Source organism: Pyxicephalus adspersus, chromosome Z, assembly GCF_032062135.1.
Source record: "Pyxicephalus adspersus chromosome Z, UCB_Pads_2.0, whole genome shotgun sequence".
Lineage (NCBI taxonomy): Eukaryota > Metazoa > Chordata > Amphibia > Anura > Pyxicephalidae > Pyxicephalus > Pyxicephalus adspersus.
In genome coordinates, this window is record NC_092871.1 from 57,406,241 (window position 1) to 57,427,690 (window position 21,450).

The 21,450-nt window shown below is 39.1% G+C and overlaps 1 protein-coding gene across 1 annotated transcript; it reads right to left on the minus strand.

The window, feature by feature from the left end:
• Positions 1-5,230: 5,230 nt before the first annotated feature.
• On the minus strand, positions 5,231-19,522 carry LOC140343596 (CCN family member 1-like). The gene is made up of 5 exons (XM_072430315.1): positions 19,307-19,522; positions 12,144-12,354; positions 9,860-10,231; positions 9,549-9,742; positions 5,231-9,091 (listed from the first exon to the last, which is right to left on the minus strand). Exons 1-5 carry the CDS (start codon positions 19,364-19,366, stop codon positions 8,789-8,791), a joined length of 1,140 nt encoding a protein of 379 aa, XP_072286416.1. The 5' UTR covers positions 19,367-19,522; the 3' UTR covers positions 5,231-8,788.
• Between the last annotated feature and the right edge of the window lie 1,928 nt (positions 19,523-21,450).

Consider the following 21,450-nt stretch of genomic DNA (forward strand, 5'->3'; position numbering starts at 1 on the left):
TTATATATATAATTATTGTATTATATAATTCTTAATGTATCTTAATATATATATATACACACACATATAGAAAACACTTAACATTAAATCCTCCTCAACTTTATTTTATTTTTTTATTTCATTGAATATCTGTTTACTGGTGTACAAATCTAACTTGCTTTAACCTTTTGTCTTTTTTTCTTGGAGGGGCAGGAGGGCTGTTTTGTGTGTTATCCTAATTAATATATGTTGCTGCATTTGATACTTTGCTTATCCTTTGGCACAATAGCTGCTTTTTTTTTAACTTTGAATGTTTCAATTTCCATTTTGCAATTTTGAAGTCAATGTTAATGCTATGTTATTGTGTTTGTGGCCATATTGTTTGATTGCAAAAATCTGTCTTTATTATTTTTTACCACTTTGAAATGTTTGTCCTGCATAAATATTTTCTTTTTACCCTTGATATGTCAAAATTGCATATTGGAAAGCAATGTTTGTTGGGCCAATTTTGAACTATTTTGGCTTTACATGTGTTTTGTTTGTTCTTTTTAATATTTTATTGTTTTTTGTCATTGTCATTTAGTGTAAATGTAGTGATGTGATGTGTGTGCGTGTGTGTACTTTTTGTTTTTATGTTTTTTATATTTTAATGTGACCCTTTAGCAAATGTTTCTTTTGAATAAAATTGTTTGTAAAAAGTTGTTGTTTATTTTTTGGGGTTTTTGGGGGGTTTGTTGTTATATGATCTCCTTTCCAGTCTCCCAGGACATACAGTTTAAAAAGTCAATTGTGATTGTTTTTAAGCTGTCCCTTTCTATCAATTGTTTGAAAGGCTAAAAACAGCACAATTGTCTTGTTAAAACTAAGTTGTTGAATGCAATAGTTGTGCCCCAAACTTCAGGAGTGTGTAGCTCATAGTTGTGCGCCAAGGCAGACCCGCTATGTGCACCTGAACTGTGTTTTTATCAGTTGAAAAATGCACTGCACTTTTGCACAGTCCTCATTCAGGTAAGTTTTTATTTTTTATGTATATTGCATGTTTTGCTCCATATGCACTCATGTATGTAAAGACATGAGTGCACATGAAGCAAAACATGTATGTATGCATTTAGATGAGTGTACATAGACATAGAAAAGAGAAATAGGCAGAGGGCTTTTTGGACCATATTGCTTCACATTGAAAAGATTGCCTATTTGTTCCTATGATTTCGGATATCATGGGCTTGGCTACAAGCAACATTCATGGAGGATATTGCTATCTGGTTGAAAGAATGAATCCACCTTTATGTGCTTCAACTACCAAGCAGAGGTGAGTAAGCCAATATATATAGTGGGCCAAGGTTTAAAATGCCTTTCAAACCGGCAGAAACATCCTGAAGGCATGGAAAAGCAAGAAAATGTTTGGCACAAAGTGGAATTGGCCCTGGAAGTTTGATATACTAGTACTATTTGTTTTGTGGAAACACCTAATTAATGCAAACACTCCAGCATTTATGAGCATTAGGTTAACCACCTGAGCGATAACCCCGACCTTGGTTCGGGGTTAAAATAATTACAATTATCGATAACCCCGAACTTTTCTCACTGTATGAAAATACAGTGAGAAAAGTTCAGGTTTATCGATCACTTACCCGGTCCCGCTGCGATCCAGCGTCGTGTTCCAGCGTCGTCCTCCAGCGTCGTCCTCCAGCGTTGGGTCCCCTCTCCGGGAAGAAGAAGCCGGCCGGCGGAGAAGAAGAAGCCGGCCGGCTTCTTCTCCCTCCGTAGCGTGTACGTCGGCGCGTACGATGACGTCGGGACAAAGGCAACGAGGGGGGTCAAGTAGCACTTTGGAGTGGAAACCATGCAGACATTTGTACTCAATACTTGTGGAAAAAATGACAAAACATTGCTGAAGAATTGCTAAACAACAGAAACTGTAATTACAAACCAGACACAAAAACATTGCAGCAACAGATGAAACTAACAATATTAAGGATTACAAAAACTCACATCAATGCATACCATCCAAGCAAACTTACCTAATTAACCCACCCACAAACCAGTCTAGTTTAAATAGTACTAATGAAAATTCATATGTATTTCTGTACATTCAAATGTATTTTGACATACACACACAAGTGAAATCACTAAATGTTCCTTGATACATGTATTAAAACATGTTTGCCTATAATCCTTTACTAAAATATTTGATTTCTCTAAAGTCAAACTAGAATTAAATTTTAATCAGATCACAAATGTTTGTTTACGTATTTTTTTACAGTCATACTATTGTGTGATGACATATTTGAAAGTGCTACTTAGTATATATCCAGCTTAATAGAAATTAGTTTGCAGTGTTGCAACTAAAAGAAAAAGTATCAAAACAACAAGTGCAACAAATGTAACTATAAATGAAGCTTGTGATTTGAAGTTTGTGATTGAGTAGAATGTAACATAACAAAGTAGCACTTACACAAAATAACATCAAGCATTAAAGATTCAAACTGACCTGTAAAATAGACTGGAGATGCGCACAGAACAGGGAACAGGTGTGCGATAATCAACTGCTATCACCTCACTATCGAGTTTAACATCTACTCCTGAATGGCGCAGCTGAAAATTATTCGCCTTAATTGGCGTATTCAAAAACTTTGCTCATTTTTGCAGGAAACCGGCAGGCAAGTTCACTAGAACTTGTGCCCGACTTGCGGTAATAGAGCTTGTCGACCGGCACGTACGTATGTGTGTTGAGCATACGTGCATTCCATTGATAAATCAGGACATTAATCTCACATAAAACCTGTCACTATCATATTTCTACTTGAGACTGATTACCTGCATCTGGAACACTTGTTACTTGAGTCTGATTACCTGCATCTGGAAATGCGTCATGTCCACAGAGCATTGACGGCCTCTAGGAAAGTTGGCACCCTTGTAATATCATTGTCAAGCTGCATTTCTATAAATCAAAGAAAGCAATGCATATTAGTTGCATGGTTTGCAATGCTAATGATCTAAAAATCGCAGGCAACTCAAGTTAAATTTTCTCAGACATCGCTCCATCCACAGTTCAGATGGACCGGATTCTGAAGCCTCTATTACAAGCTCTGATTTCATAAGAGATTACGTATGGCTAGAAAATTACCTTTTGCTTTATTTTACAAGTTACAAATGGAGTTTTGCTCCTTATACTCAAGGCTTATGGTGTTTGTAATTTACTCCCACCTTGAGTTGCTGTTTCTATCTACATTTTGGTACTCCATGTTAACAGAGACATTCTGCATGTTTTTTTTTATAGTCTTTTTCAGTGGTAGAGTAAGGTTTGTACACTAATGGAAGCTAGTGGAATGTTGGCAGTGGGCCTCAATAACTTTGTGCACAGAAGGAGCAAAAAGAAAAAAGTTACGGGGAATGTTCTTGAGGGGTGGGTGGAAAAGGCAATAGGTGCTAGAAAATTGGGGTCTGGAGTGTAGAAAGAGTAAATTAGGAAAACAGGAAATAGATAGGCTTTCTTACCGGGACAGCGAGAAGGAGAAAAAAGCCAGAAAGCCAGAAATGTGAATCAGCCATGGAGGTTGTGGCCTTGTTGCAGCGTTTGCACAGGAAAGCTGAGGAGCGTGGTTCTGAATGGTTGCGGAGTCAGGTGAATGCTGTGCTTGAAGGAGGTGCCTCGACCCCTCTAAGAAGGAGCCTGTGGGTGGTCCCCCTGCAGCACAGGAAGGGTCTTCTTCTAGTGTGCCAAAGTGTAAAAGTAAGCTGGGATCATAAGAACATCAGCTTTTGGATGAAACTTATGATGCTGGCGCAAGCAGTGGGTCAGTTTTTTAATGTGGGAACCGGTGCAGTGATCAGTTCTGGCAGGGGCTATGTTTGGATGTACATTAAAGGAAACTGCAAGTTTGGAGGAACATGTCGCTTGAAACATGAATGTTTCGACTGTGGGCACAGGTTGCACAGGTCCCCCTGCTGTGTCCATGGGGGTAAATGTACAATGGGAGTGCTAGAAAAAGGTAGGATGCCGATGAAAGTCAAAAGGATGCTGACCTTTCTTGGTAGGTCCTGTTGTTAGAGACCTTTATAGAAGGGGACTGCATACTGTGTAGTTTGAGGGAGTTTCCCCCTGAGGCAAGTAACTTGCTTTCAGAACTGAGTAATTTGGCAAAAGAATGTGGTCTTAGAGAAGATGGGCAGGCCGTTTGCGGAACCCACACTGGTCCAATTTGTGGCTTCACTATTGGGGCTGGTTTCCAAAAAGAAGCCAAACAGTTGGCGGATGATTTACCATTTGTCTTTCCCACTGGGTATGTCAGTAATTGCAGGGATTGATATGGAGCTCTGTATTATACACGTAAATTTATTGCGCCATTGCATGTACAGCAGGAGCTCGTTTCTGGCAAAGGGGAACATTGAGGCCGTGTTCCCTTTCCTACTGTTGCATCAAGAGAGCTGGTATTTGCTGGGAAGCAGCCTACTACGTAGATCATTTTTTGCCAATGGCATGTTGTTGCGCTTGCATGCTGCTTTCAGAGGCATGCTGTTGGTATGGTTGGATATTGTGGTCTGAAAATATTGGCATTGGACCTGGTATGTGACGCGGTTGAACAAGGCACAGGTCAAGGTAAAAAAGGAGGAGGGCAGGTTTTTTTTGTACATAATGGGGGTTTGGTGGTGAGGCACAGGGATTTAAAAAGTGACCGGCTGGCAAGGACTTCTGGGGGCGTACTCATCCACCATCAACTCTGTGATCAGTATCGACTTGCCTACCCGCTGTTTACATAAAAAAATATTCACTTAGATATTGCACCCACTTTAGGTCATAGCTGCAAACACATAAATCCCTTGCATATAAACATATATTCTTTGGTTTGCATTAAAGTGCAGCTATCACCCCCATCCCTCATAGGAGTAAGAAATAGTTATAAGCCCTGTCAGTTTTTAGTGTCCATGCCAATGAGTTGGTTATTCTTCACCTTTTTCCTCCAGACCCCTTTATAATCCATTTGGTGATCTGGAGCTCCAGGCTGTGACTATTCCTTTTTATATCCTGGCTGTACAATGGTCAGATGTTTAAACGACACAGGAATGGCTGAAAACCTGTAAAACTTTTCCATTGGTTTTTAGCCATCCTTTTGTAGCATACAGTCATTGCGTAAAGAACTTTTGCAGTCAACCAGATTTTCCCCAAATGAGAATTTAAAGAATACTGCACCTTCTTCTTAAACATCAAGACTGGGTTTATAAATGAGTCACAGATACATCAAAATGAAAAACCTTTTTTTTTTTTATTTAGTTTTACATATAAAAGCTTGTAATACTCCTGAACATACAGATTTAAAGTAATAAAATCACAGTAATAAAAGCCTTAAAAGAGATTTTATGTTTTTGCACCTTTGGTGCTAGTTTCAGCCATATCTCATCCATGAAAGTGTGTCCCATGTATGCAAATGCCTGAAGAGCAAACTTTATGCCCAGTAAAGTACCGGATTCTCCATATTATACCATAGAAAAATATAACAAACATAACAAAATTCCCAATCATTGAACTGTTTTTGCTGTCCACCTAGACTTTATGGCATTGGGCCTTTTTATCCAAACTCAACCTAAATTTACGGCTGAGGGAATCAACAACCATTACGTGGTCAACAGTTAGGACAGCCTCTAAATAAAGCTTTCAGTAAAGCAGGATTTCCAGTACAGTTTCAGAACTTTAAAAATATTACTGCTATGAAGTGCTGTTCATGTTTTTATATGGTGGTCTGGTTTTAGGATTAAGGTTTGATGGCACTAAGCCTCCACTTTATATGATTTCCCTGCTTTTTCCAGCTGCGGACTTTAAGTTTGATGACTATAGGGAATGTAGATGAATTAAATGGTTAATTCTAGAAAACATGAAACCATCTTTTAATTCGGTGGTCTGTTTCAGATCTTATCTCTGCATATAAAACATTTGCAATGTTTCTGTAATAATATTACACACATGACCAGGGGTGAAGCCTATACCATGCTAAGTGCCCAGCTAACAAGCCTCTGGCAGCAAAATCTTCAAATAGGATAGATGTGCCCAACACACCTTTGAATACAGACACACAAAATCTCTCTACATATAACGCAATCAGCCTATTTATCCTAGTAAATGAAAACAAGAACCTTCTGGCTCTATGCAAGCAACTTTTCCCTTTCCCCCATAGTGCACTGTGAAAATGATTTGTTGCTATAGGCCAAAGGCACATCTTTCCTTTAATTTAATGCTTTTTAAGTTATGCTTTAAGACCCAATGTAAATGCAAAACACTCATTACAAACTATTTACACATTAAATACAGAAAACAAAAAAAAATGCCTAGTTACATAACACAAAGATTAATCTCGTTAAAAAACATAAATTAGCAGTACAGATCTTACCCACAATCCTGTTTCATTTTATTATTTTAATGGAGACCCACCACCATGACCCAGTTTATACAAAAAAGGTTTCTTAAGTTTCAACATTTGATTAAATTGACATGGCAGAGATGACATTTGCTTAGAAGTGACTGGTTTAGTCCCATTTTTTCACTTCTTGGGTGAAACAAGCGGCAGGTTAGTGTATCTGTTCTAAGTACTATCATTCCTCTCTGTGATAAGCCAGTTAACCAAGCATTTATGTTGGAGGTTTTACCACAAGACAGGAGTATCCAAGGGCATACCCAACCACAGCAAAGGTGCCTGTAGCTTTCAGATGATGTGGTACTGACTAAATGTAAACCCAAAGAGAGGCCTCTGCTGGACATCTAAGTAGCTATTTAACAAGTATCAATCCTGCCAAAAACACCCATCAAGTGGGGTTCCAAACAAGATATCCAAACCAATAAATAGTTTGTGAGGGTAGGGGAGAATCAGAAAAAGTTTTCAACTTTGTCAAGACAGTGTTTTTCAGAAAGATAGGGAGAAATGGTAAACTCTACAAATTTGTACGTAATGGAAAGAATCACCTTGAAAGGTCTGTGCGGGTATCCATTAAACAGTAAATGCTGATAGGTCAAGGGCACGCATCCTTACCCCCAACATCAAATGTAAATATTCCAGAATACTAAAGATATTCATCCCAAAAAACAGACAACCCCTCATAAAAGTGCTCTGACTACAGTCATTGTGACTCTTAAAATACATTTTAATTGAAGTACCACACCCTAGTGGCCCTCATGTCCCCTCACTTGTTGCAATGTGCCATAATAAACTGGAGAGAAAAAACTATGGACAATAACCAGCTTGTCCCCCTTTGGTATGACTAACTCATTTTGCTTAAATGGACAGACTGCCTTTTGAGTGGCACAACTTCAGAAAATGTTCAAGCTTCCAAAAAGAGTTGTACTGTCTTTTTAAAATAGCATGCAGTAGGCTTCAGTAAGAAGAGAAAGCTCTTTCTTCAGAACGCCATCAATTAAATATTAATAAAATAAACATATTTTGAAAAATGTGTCAAGAAACACATTTGGTTGTGTCTTTATTACTTTCCTTCCTTCAATCCCTAAGCACATTACCCACGGTATTCATCCTGTACTGATCTACCTTTAGGAAAGTGAATTTTAGGTGGTTCTGCACTTAAGAATTAATTATTCTGTATTTAATAATGTTAGTTACTAATTTGCCTTCTGACACAATCTCTTGTTTAATACTAAAAACCGAACAGCTTTGACATATTATAAAAAATGGATGTATTATAAAAAATGGATATATAAAATGGATGTGACTGCCTTTATCAATCACAGCCCAGTTTTGAGTGCCAACTTGGTGACATATTGTCAGGAATGCCCAAGACAAGGTTGTCTAACATACAATGGGAACTGTGACAACTTTTATCTTACAGCAAAATAAATGTTTAACTCTTGATTATTCTATTCTTGTTGAAGTACTTCAATATTATATTACATTACAATAATTGAGAATTTTATCCAACTAGACATTATGTCAGCTGAAGTCAACTTTCTTTTTCATAGTTTTTTCAAGGTGCCTTTTTTATAGTGGAATTTTATACAGCAACTTAGAAAATATTTTAGAATCAGTTAAGGAGTTTTATTTTGTAAGGCAAAGAGCTTCTGGTCCATTTTATAAGGTCACACTGAAAAAGGCATGGTGGTCATGCTTTGCTTTTAAGGTGGTTGACTCATTTTCACCACTAGTCCTGGCCTCAGAAGATCATGAAGTCTACCATCAACTGTATTGACTTCACTATTCTGTTAATACTAAAATTACTGTTTCAGGTACTCTGTTAGAACCTTAGTCATTGGGAATTTTTAGCAGATCCAAAACTATAATGGGCCACTCTTCCTTAAAAAGAAATTAATGACAATTATCTTACAAGTGCTATCTTCATATTCTCCATTATTCACCACAACTCCAGGAAACAGGAACTGGTCAAAGCCCCAACTTGGTGGGACATCTCCAGCTAATTCTTTAGTAATACCATCCTTATAACCTTACAGCAAAGATACCTGTATATGAATGTTTCTGTAATTGTGAATTATGTGCTTTAACCCTAGATTGAAAATATCTAGATACACAGCATTTTAACAGCTAAATGGCTGTATTTTAATTACCTAAGTTGGAATAAGTCAGCATTTCTACCATGGCTAAGCCAAGGGGAATGTGTTCCACACTTCCACACTGGTGAGCTTATAGGTGAGTGGAAAATCTCAGGTCTCTCAACCACATACGAGTATAGATGCACCATTACCGCTTCACCAAATTCTTGGTGATTATGCCCTGTAACTTGGAAATGGTCCGAACATTGGGGAGCCATGGTTCATGGCCACTACCCCATAAGTCCAGAGGATACATCATGTCACTACTCAGTCTTTGAACTTGTGAATGTCATTGTGTAATTGATAGTGAGGGTATGACAGCTCACTGTGATAGGGGCAGTTTTGGTGACACCGACACTTTTCCACCCACATCATGCTTTTCTGAAAGGTGTCTCCTTCATCGCAGCGAAAGCGGACACGCATCCTTCGGGTCTTTGAGGGGGTGCAGCATCGGCCATCTGAGCAAGACCCACAGTACTGTGGCTTGTACCGTCGTACACTGGGGCAGCCAGCATAGGTAAAGTGCACAGCTTGCTTTGCCTTTTTTATTCTAGTACATTTCTTGCCATTCTGTGTAAAGAAAAAAGATGCAAAATCATACATTATTGGCAAATCATTTTGTTGACAGACAAAGAAAACATTGAAACACCATTCTAATCCAGTGGTCCTGAAACTTGATGACTAGAGGAAACACTTAAGTTCAAAGTATAGCCATCATTCCAAGTTAGCACCCATTGGGCTACACTTTCACTTTGGGTTCAAATCCCTGGTGGGATAATACACGTGTACACAAACTAAGGGAGAAACCCTAACATGCAGACTCTCCCTGGAGGGCAGTAAACCGTGCATTGAAAGAAACTGTTGCTGCTCAAAGTGCATTTAGAATCCCTTGTGTATCACTTGGTTGCTATGGATTATGTTAAACATATCTTAACATAAAATTCTGGTTTATAGGTCACAGATAACATGGGTGATAACTACATTTTAAACAGGATTTAAAATGCTTTAATTAGAACATATTCTGTACCTTGGGTTTTGTTGGTAAGGGGTCCTTACAGGTCCGAATTTGGCACAGACGTGTTTCTTTCATTAGTTTACACTGGGGGTTATCATTGGTTATCCTAGTAGACATGCCCATTCCACAGGACTTGGAGCACAATGACCATTCAGTGGTCTGAATAGCACAACTAGAATGATCAGGTTGAGGATGGGGGCCAAGACCTGCAACAGAGGGAAAGGCAATTAGAGAAACCTTGAACATTAGGAAGAAAAATGCAGCAGTGTTTTTCAATTTTGTTGCTGATTAATTAACCATTAACCCCTCTAGATTATGTTTACCTGGATCCATCTTAAATCCATTGCGGACCAAAGTTATGAGCTCATTGCTGGAGACTGGCTCAATGTCTTCTTGCTCTACCATCTCTTCAGAGGACTTCAAGGAGTCTTCTAGGTCTCCATTAGTGGTGTCTCCAGAGTCTTCAGAGATATGGTTACTGTCACACATCCATTCCTCACAGCACTGGCCAGGGACCTTTACTAGCCTGTGATTGATGCAGTCCACGTTAGGCAGTGCCATTTCTTGAGGGCACAGGGGCATACAACCAACCACTCCATCTATGCATGTGCATTGATGCTTGCAGTTGGGCTGGAAGTTCTCCCCATTTTGGTGAATATGGCCAAAAAATTCACATGGTCGACCTTCAGATTTGGCTGAAAAGAAGGAGAACACAGTTGTACTTAATTGAAAACAGAGGCCAAGCATAGACATGATTACCAAATGCCATTGTGACAGCCACAAATGAAACACTTTTTATTAAGTAGAGCTTTACAAATATTTCATGTTTTAGGTAGCTAGCCTTAACTGTTTTCAGGAGAAGCAACCAGCAAAGCTGAGGACAATTTTAAAGTGCAACTGAATCAATGTGCTGGCTCAAGCCTTTCCTTGTCAGCCTTTCACAATTTCTCCTTTTCGCCCGTTTTCTACAATTGCACCCTGTATTGGATGTTTGATTTGAAGTTTACATTTCAATTTAAAAAGGTCAACTTTACTTTTAGACACTTTGTTTTGTTAGAGCCCACCTTCAGTGTAGCTACAACTGGAAAATACTTTCTTTAAATCCACACTAGACATCTTTATCTTAAAAACAGTCACGGCCATGAGTCCATGGTACATTCACTACTTGACGTATTCATGACAATGTACAATACAAATATACAAAACAAAACATTACAATAATTCAACAAATCAATAATTTGATGTTATTTATTGTTTTTGTTACAGTACAATTTTTTTCCTAAATGTATACCTGTTATGTATATTTCTTATATAAATTAGCAATATCATGTTACTATGTTTATTATAATACAGCTAGTGTGAGTCTCTGTATCCCCTGAAGAATCTAATAATCAAAACGTGTCAAGAATTAAACTGTCACTATACTGAAACTTAAACCAATTCATATGTAAACTGGGTCTCATGATTTTTGGTAATGAGCCCATAAAGATTTTGTTATTATTGTTTTTACTTTTGTTCTTTGCATTAGGGTATGATACTGAAATGTAATGTTACTATGAACAAGGTACCTAAAATAAAATAGTTTGTTTTATCAGTATTAACTTGCCATAAAAAGCTCTTTTTCTCCCCCCACTTACTTTATTTTGAAGTTTCCATTTCAATTTCCCACCTTCAGTGTAGCTACCACTAGAAAATACTTTCTTTAAATCCACACTTTATCTTAAAAACTGTCACAGCCATGAGTCCACTGTACATTCACTACTTGACGTATTCATTCCTGGTGACACAGACACCCACAGGAATAATTTGGGTGAGAGGTACGCAATTTAGATTGTGTGGCACCAGTATAAATACAGGAAAGCGTTTTACATCAAACACGAAGTGTTTCTTTAAGGTTACAAAAGCTGTGAATTGTACTCTGAGAAGAACACCTGATAAATATAATACACCAACAAACATTTTGTCAGATCAATAACCTTGCTTCCTGCTTGAGGAAGGAGAGATAAAATTACATGATAGTGCAAACAATCCATAAAGTCATAAAGTCTTGGGAAGTTAGGTACAGCATGTTTACTCCTCCAGGATGAATAATTTCCAGACACTTAGATGGCTGATAAAACATCTCTCCAGGTGCAGTGTTGACTTGAATTATATCTACTCCAAAGAACTCCAACTGCCACTTTTAGAGGAGGTGCCAAATGCAAGCCTGTGCCCAGCGGATATAGCCAGCTCATCTATCACTAATAACTTCGAATGTAAATACACCCTGATCTGGATCTCTGACCATGCCGAATCAACTAAGCTTAATTATTTCTCTCCATTTGTCTGTACATAGAGTGTTCCTGCCAATTGTTAAACAACAAACATCTACAAGACAGGATTTGTATGGTATGTGGTCAGATATCAAGTGCCAAATTAGAATACAAATAATTTACAATTAAATAAATGTAATTACCAGGCAAATACATGAATGTAATGGATTTATAATTATGTCCAGTCACTTTTGTTATTTTTACCCCATAGCTAGGAGTGTAATACCACATTCCCAGATATTTTGCAACCAATGTGACATTTGTTTTGAAATGATAAATACTCCATAGTATTTACCTCGGCAGATGCCTGCAGTTGGAGAGAGGTCAGCTCCAAAGTCACAGTGTAGCCCTTTGATGTGGTCACATGGGTGCCTCAAATCACAGTCCTGATTGTACTGGCGGGCACAAACCTTACAGCAACCACAGGAGTCTGTCACAAGGCTTATGCCAGGGGCACAGGATGGTGTTTCTTTGGGGCACACACAATTTGCTGGGCAAGATTCCACCTGGAAATACACAAGCAAATTAAATTCAAAAAATTCAGCCCCACCGTAATTACAAAGAGAGGTTTAACACAAAACTGCTAATTTATTATAAAAAAAAAACAACCCATGCCAAGTATACAATCTACGTGCACTCCAATTAATACCTGCCTCTGCTCCCTAGAAAGAGAAACAGAAAACTTAGCAAGTATTCAGAGTGAAGTGGCAGGGTTTGCTACAATTTTATGAACAATGTCTATGTTCTTTTTTCCTTTTATTTTCCCTCTGAAGCTGGACAATTGTACCAAAATAGAGCTGCTCACAACTGATTTTCAAGATGAGAGTCATTTTCCCAAGAACTGTATTGCAAAGGGAATAATTACCAATGAAAGATTAGCCATGGTCCTCATGAGGATTGTTAAACATATTGGGCATACAAACTAAAGTAATTAAAGCATTGTTATGTGAATAAAATGTGATCAAATTCTCACTTGGAAATCATAAAATTATGTACTGAATATAAATGACCACAGGCAGGCAGATGTATTCAAAAACAAAGGGCAGTGACAAGCATGCAGAAAAATGAGTGACCCTTATGGTAGCCCTAAATATTCCAAACTTCATCTGAAAGCCATATCAGAGGCTTAAGGGGTTTATAGACATGTTTAAGCATGAGATAGGGTCATGATTAGATGTAACTGTTCCTACCAAGAAAAGATGTTTGATATCACTAGGCCAGAAAAAGTCAACCCACATGAATTCAAGTAGATATTTTAAGATAAACCATTTGAAAATGGCTCCAAAATGTAGGCTGGTCTACGGACATTTCCAGGGCAGTAGATTAGAAAATAGGCATGCCTGGTTATTTGTTATTGGAAATTTTAAAACTAGCTTCAGCCATGTGTTTCACTCTAGAAAACCCAAGAGTCAGGATCCTAATGGTTGACATGTCAAATTTCATAGTTAAAAGGTACAGCAACATCACTTTATTTTAAAGTTGCTTTTTATAATGCAAACAAATCTTGCATGGTGGGGTAATGGCCTTATGGCCAGCACTTTCCAAGTGCAATACATAGTTTTTCAAACACACTGCAGCCATGTGCAGACTAATCTTGGTGCTGGAGACTGGCTCAATGTTTTCTTGCTCTACCATCTCTTCAGAGGACTTCAAGGAGTCTTTGTAAACCACATGTGAACCACATGTGATACTGAGCCTTCATGTCTGAAATGAACTAAATCCAATGAAAAGAGTAAGTAATGAACAGCAAGGCTAGGGAGGAAAGAAATATGCATGTTGATCTGCCAAGGAAACTAACAGTATGCAGTGAAATTAAGCAATTTTAATACAGGACTGGAGCTGGTGTGCAAGCCTTAGGGTAAGGCTGGAGTTCAGCTTTAGGCAGACTATTCCCAGGCAAAGATGTCATCTGCTCCAGGAGAAAGCAGCCCATCAACTCTTCTTTTCAGTAATCACACATGCTGTACAACAAGTTATAGAACAGCAGCAGGGAAAGATTTGTGTCAGTCCAGAATTTGATGCTGACTCTGCAAAGTGCTTGAACAAGGTTGGCTCTGTCCACTGGAAAGAAAAGCAGATGAAGGCATAAGTGTCACAGACATACTATTCATTAATATGCCTGATGCCATGTCTACTTTAAAACTCCTTACCTCCCCTAGAAACAATAAGGATCTTCAGGATCCTCTCTGCCAAGGTCCACATTACAAGCCCCAATGCAAAGTAAATACAAAGACTTTGCCATCTATAGACTCTCTACCTTAAAAGTACAAAGCTACTTCAGCAGACAAATCTTTTTTTAGAGTTAGGAATATTAAAAAAAAAACAAAAAAACAACAAAAAAACAAAAAGATCCAATACCGGTTGACTCATATTGGGCCAACAATGGACACTCAAATGTCATGACTGGTTTCTGTGATGTGGTAATCCCATATATCAAATTCCACATATGTGCAATTTTGCCAGTTGAACACCTTTTCAATGTCTATAAAAACAGGTAAATTGTTCTTTAATATTGGTTTCTTTAAGCAGCCAAGGAGGCAACACACATACTAAAGCCAATGGGCAACACATCTTCCAATGCATTCCTGCCACTAGCTGCTTGTAGATGTCACTAGTCAGTCTAAAGTGTAAACTGTAAAGGCTTTACACAATAATCCCCGAATTACAGATAATTCCTGGACGTGCCAAGAACTGGCATAAACAATGACCATGTGACCTGATGACTTATGGCATCTTCCACCTCCAAGCTGACAGCGCTTGCACAAATTGGACAGGGCACAGACTGAACTCAAAAGGAACAGAGTCCCATTTCACTACGCATGTTGTGATAACCAGTTCCTGCCTGGAAAAAAAAAAGTTACAACCCAGGAACCGGAGGAAAATATATTTTCTTACACTACATGGTTCTATTCATTTAAAAATAGAATGCCTTGTGGTTTTCAGAAAATGCCAGAGTTATATATAAACATGCAGGTATGGAATCTTTTTAGTGGAATGTTTAAGGCTGCCAGGATTAAAGTTTCCAGTTAATTTTTCTAAAGTCAGGTAATGTGCATAGGTTTTCCTTATCCTAGTGTATGCTGCAGAAACTTCTGTGGTAATGGTTTTAAATCATTTCCGATGGCCAACAGGCAAGATTCTAAAACAATAAAGTATGTCTGAATAAATAAAGTATTCCATGAATAAATATGAATAAAGTATTCCATGAAACTGGTTTTGCAATTCCAAGCTGGCATTTCAAAGCAGTATTTAGTGTCCCGCTACAGGTCCTGCACTTTAGTAACATTTTAAAGAGAAACCTGTCACAATAATGCATACTTGACATGCTTGATGGTCCTGTCATTTAACAAAAGGGTCCGAGGCAGATGTGTGCTGGGCTGAAGAAACATGCATCATCGTTTAATTGGAGCAACATAACTTGGCCAATGGCAGCCTCCACATGTTCTTTATACGTCAACTTTTTGTAATTATCTATAAAGAATCATTAGAAAATTCAGGAGGTGCTCACTTGAGCAAAATTTTATTTGATCAGTTGAATAGGAAGTGTAAGGGTGTAAGGGAAATGAATTGCTGCAACGGCAAATATTCTGCAGCAGTTTGAAACGAACCCTAGTTGACTTCAAAGATGGTACATCCTCTCTGAATTATATATTGGCTCACCATGAATGGTTTTTCTCAGGCCTTCTCTAACAGTCCTTTTATTGGTCAGTAAGGCTCTTCATTACATTTACTGGTCAAATGAGAAGTGTGAGGTGGAACTGCAGAACTATTACCTATATTCTGGTTGGAAATTGCTCTTACAGGCTTCTGGGGAGCCCTGCAAATAAGCTACAGGCCTGTGATTGAGTCTTTAACAAAACACATCATATACAAATCTTCAATTACTACTCAAAACTACAAATTAGATTTTTCCACTTTCAGTTATGGAGGCTCGGCAAAAAGCAGAAAAAGCTAGCAATGGCATCCCTGGATCAAAAATAGGGTACATAATATATAGATAAAGGTGTTTTATTTAAAAAAAGGTCATAAAAAAAAAAAAAAAAAGGTCATGTTGATAAAAGAAGGGGATGGCTGGTTTAAACCCCAGCTTTAGACAGAAGTGTGAAAAATGTTCCTTGGGGCTCTCGTTTAAATGGAAAAAACATTCCTGGTAGAAAACAGATTATATCTTTTGGAATATTAAGGAGGACCAGAAGTTTGTGAGAATTAGTAAAATCTGATAAAAGTGTTATCGGCAGAAGCAGTTGTGGCTCTGAACTCCCACAGAGAAGGCCAAGAGACACCCAGTACTCTGACTAGAAGGCTCCTGGACAAGAGCCAAGCAATGCCGCGGTGGAGTACATAGGGTCACCTGGTTACTCCCAAAGAACCCCTGAAAAGGTATAAAATGTAATGAATTAAAGAAAAACTGCAAGAGAATGTGTAAAACTCCTGTCAATATACCTACGTTTTCTTTCCTAAGCTGTCATATTTTTAAGTCTCACTAATAATTACTTGAAAAGTAACCTACTGCTGAAGAGGGGCTTGCAAAGGTAGTGCCTGGGTGGGAAGGGAAGTCCTTAAAATGGGAAGGAGCCAGAAACCTTGGACTAGGCATCACCAATCCAGGGATGTTTGCCAATAAATCAAAGACTAAGCTAAGAGTGAAGAAGTGTGATAACCCAAGTTATGTTATGCAACACAGCAGGAGTAGGGAAATATGAAAAACTAGGGAACACTATATGCAAAACTATCCCTACATATGTGCTTTAGTGGGCATTTTGATTGGTGACGCTAACAATTAGAAGTTCTGCCATATCACATTATCACAGCAAAAATAGACACCCAGTGATACCATCGAAGAGCAAAAGTGTGCCAGTTTGCATCAACATGAGCACACAATGGGCAAAGATCCACTAAGCAATAACATTTCTGATCTTCAAGTCACAATCACCAGCCATCTGTTACAGTCATCCTAAGACTGAATATGAAGTCAGTGTAAAATATGTGGCTCCCTTTGAACTGAGAGATACAAAATCTGGACGGAAGCAAAACCCAAGCCTGAAATGTGATCTTGGCATGCGAGAGAGATGCCGAATATAAACAGCCAGAGCCTAGAAGTATGAGAGCAGCACACACTGTTTACAAACTTCCAGCAACACTTAAAGGTGCAGCCTGAATTTTGGCCACATGACAGGATCCTAAATCACCTTTCTCCTGGAATTCTGCAAAGTATCGGCATGGTGATCACTTTCATCAGATAACCTGGCTGCATTTGGGAACAATTTTATATGTAGCCCCAATGCTACACCAAAGTGTTTCAAGCACAGTGCAACAACTATATATTCAACACTGTGTAAAGCAGGGGTGTCCAACAGGTGGATTGCGATCTACCGGTAGAACGCAAAGGAAACGCGAGTAGATCACAGAGCCCTGCCTTTCAAAAAAATAACTGTGAGCGGTAGAGTTTAGGTCCAAGTTTTTAATGTTGGTAGACCTTTTTGACTTAGTCATTTTAAAAGTAGCTTGCAAGCCAAAAAATTGTGTGCACCCCTGGTGTAAAGCAATGGCTTCACAAGACAAACCTGAAGGCTACAATTGAGGAATTCTTCCCCTGATCTGTTCTGTTAATGATGTCGCTATACAGATAAGAATCTCTGAGGGACCCGCTCTTTATACTCCATTCACACTTCCATCAGTGGAATCAGTAGGTTCTCAATGGCTGCCCCTATTTCTTTGTTTGAATTACCTTAAGAGTGTTGAGGAGCAATTCCAGCTACAGCTTTGCAAATGTGAAACCAGACTTCTCTACCAACCTCTAATAGTCCTATGCCAAATTTTTCATCAAGGAGCATATTCTGCTCTGTCAATTAAGCACTGGAATCAAGCAGTAAAAAGCAGAATAGCCAAAGTCAGCAAGTTAGCACCAAGATGAATTGTGATTGGCTGCTTTAGGTTGGTACACCTCCTCTAGCTTTCATAGATAAACGTACGTGGTGTCCAAAAAGGACACCAGATTCTGGTACTAAAAAATTTATACAATTAAGATTTCTTATGTCAGGAGATACTGGTTTGCCCTCATGGGAGTTCTTTCAAAACCAAATTAGGCGACCACAGCAGAACTAAAAGTGCCAGAAACCCCTAATCTGCATCATTTACAAAAAATCAGCCAGACAAAACAGAATGCCACAACTGTGCCAGTTTGGGGGTCGGGTGGAACAATTTGTATGACATCCCTCCTTCTCACCAGTCCACAGCCATCTCTGAGCCAATCGGGGGGGTTGGGGCAGCCAACAAGCAGACTTTGATCTCATCACAACACAGTCATTGATAAAAATGGAGCAGTAAAGGAAGTTTCAAATGGTGTTCTAGAAGGAACCGTTTGTTTCATCTGCGGCCAGACATGTGGGTGGCAGTACAGCACTGGGTGGGTGGCAGTACAGCGCTGGGTGGGTGGCAGTACAGCGCTGGGTGGGTGGCAGTACAGCGCTGGGTGGGTGGCAGTACAGTGCTGGGTGGGTGGGGGGGATCCACTATTTTAAAAAAGTTGTGGTAATCATCACCTAACATGTCAATAGACAATGGCAAAAACAGACCATTTTATTCAAAGCCCTCATTTGCCCAACATTGCTCTGAGTGAATGTTGGGGAAAGCCACACACAGTTTTATTCTGCTTTTTCAGGAATGCTGAATCTGCTTGATCATAGTATACATTTTTGGACTCAATGCATATGGGCATACCAGTTCAAAAAGACAAGGAATAGCAATCCCTAAACCAACAAATGCTGGCTTTTGATTGGCTGTTAAAATTTACAGCAGAGAACTAGGTTCAGGTCAATTATACACAGCAGATGAAAACACTAGCATGCAATGTCCAGCTTCTCACAGTAATCAGATGATCAAAAACTAACTGTTTAATTTGGGCTACTACACAATTTTATGATCAGTTCTAACATTTTATATTGGGAATCTTCCAAGTCAAAAGTATCCCATATCTCCCAAAGACAAAAGAGTCCCAAATGTGCAAAGTGCTGTCACCTACAACAACCAGAGGCCAATCAGATCAAAGGTAAATGCACATGCAAACATTCATTGCAGTCCTGTGTATGTTCCAAACTATTTACACACATGACTGCTGCTCTCTTATAAGGCAGTGCAGAGTTCCCTATACTTAGCAGGTGAATGAGATGCCATAGATATGCACACCTTTGATTGTGAGCTCTGCAGACAAGGACAGCCTCAAAAAGCAGCCTAGTAGTACTGCCTACATTTTGTACCCAGGGTGTTCTAGCTTGGGCATGGCAGGTGCAGATAATGACAGCCATTGCAAGCCATTGTTAGTACCTAGGCTTCAACTTTGCACTGGCTCGCAAGGGTAAATTAATTCTCCAACAAGAGCTGCAAGCTGGGTGTGCAGAATATAACCCCTACCAAAGTCACTTTGCTATGAAGTTCCTGGCCAATGTGCAGTCCACTTACCAGCTTCCCATGACAGGCAGCAGCCAGCAGGGCACAGAGGAGAAAGAGTCCTGAGTACATGTCAGAGAACAGAGGTCCAGAGTCAGTTAGCAATACTGCTCGGGGGTAGGACAGGGCATACAGTGGAGTTATATTTAGAAGCACAGGACCGGGATCCTCAGTCACACTATGACAAGCGCTGTCAGGTCAACTTCTGCCTGCACAGCCACCTGCGAGTCTCAGCTGTTCATTGATAAGAACTGACAACTTTTTGAATACTTATAGGGCATCTCCCAGCCACGCCCCCATCCGCACGGGCCCCGTCCTAAAATGCTCTCATGTCACTCAGCTAGCAGAACGGTCTGTAGCAATACACCTCTCAGCTCTTCCCCTTACAGGCTGCCGGAGGTACTGCAGCTGCATTCGTGGGAGTTGGACTTTTTGATTGTGCTTTCTCCGGATTTTTTTCTGCCGTCATCTTTTTCCTTGTACAGGAACTGATGCTTTGCTGAATGTGTTTCAACAACTTAGGATGCTTTGTGTAAGAGACTTATGTATAAAGCGCTGTATAAAGTCTATAGATCAATCTAATACAATTCAATACAATCCAATATCCCTGCCATAGTCATATGTTTGTAATACAGTCTATGGTCAATTTGGGGGGAAAGCCAATTAACCAAACTGTGGGAAAAAACCCACACAAACACAGGGAGAACCTGCAAATTCCTTGCAGATAGTGTCCTGGCTGAGATTCAAACCTGGGACCCAGTTTTTTTTGTGTAGTCTTTGTCGGAGAGATTTCACATTACCTCCTGTCTTACAAAGGTAGGAGGAAGAGAATGGATCTCTTTAAACTCTAGTTCTGTTCTAGTGACAAAGAAGTTTTGCTTTAGCCTCACTTGTGATATTGGTAATTATGATGGTAAATCTCTCTAACAGGGACAAAGACATCAAGAAAAACCTGCCAGGGGTTCATCCTGCTTAACAATCCTGTGTGTAGTCCTCAAGGACTAGAGATAGGCAATCCTACCATAGATGACAATGAAACTAAGGCTACGTACACACGTGCAATAATTGTCGTTGTAAAGTAACAATTAACAACTGATTGTCTGATAATCGTTACCAAAAAAATTGCACAAGTACTGGCCAACATCGTTGATCAACAAGGAATGTTGCTGGAAACGAACAACCGTCCCGGCGGATCTGATTGGACAGCGATTATTCGCTATCTATTGTGTGTACGGCTGTTTAGTGATCGTGGATTGTTCTGTGATACACTTTCATCTGTACACGTCACTTCCTGCATCATTTAAACTATCGTATCTAGTGTGTGTGTACATTATTGGTGGATTATATTTGAATGATCGTATTGTTAAAGCATGTACAGAATTGTGCACAATACGATCGTTCAAAATAATCATGCATAATCGTTGATCGGTCGTTAATCGTTCGTTTTCTAATGATAATTATTGCATGTGTGTACGTAGCCTAAGACTCCAGGCAATGGTGTAATTATAGCCATAACAGACCATGCAAGGGTTATGGGGCTGTGATGCTCCATGAGGGCACCCAGAGCTGTTATTACCAATCGATTTGTTTGCAGCCACACTCTAGAATGATATTACATTTACAGTTACATTCGTCTATTCTTTGTTTAGCGACCCTACACAGTACCACTTCTCTTGTCCTGTATGCTGAATGCATTTCTCGATATCTGTTCTCATTTTATGTGTATGGATATTTTTATTGTAGAAACAAACAGAAAATAATACAACATTACATATCAGAATATTTACATTTCCAGAATTCAAACCAAAGTCCCATCATTCTTGGCTGTAGTAAAGAAACATTAAAGTCTGAATTACAAATCATTCCACAATTTATCTCTGATGATTTTATCTATCTTAGCTGAGAAATAATGAAACATTTCACCTTCTGGGAACAAACAAATTCATTGGCCCTGTTCACATTACTGGAAACTCTAAAAGAGAACTCCGCCATCATAGTGCAGAGGAGCAGAACAATGACTCTAAACATTGCAAATCACAATCTGAATCCCCACTGTCGGTTTCCATGACTGATTCCTCCATTTCTGGCCCTGGAAAGGATCTTGTCATGGTAGGTGGATCATCGTCTGACCCGGACTCACATTCTCTTTCTATTCC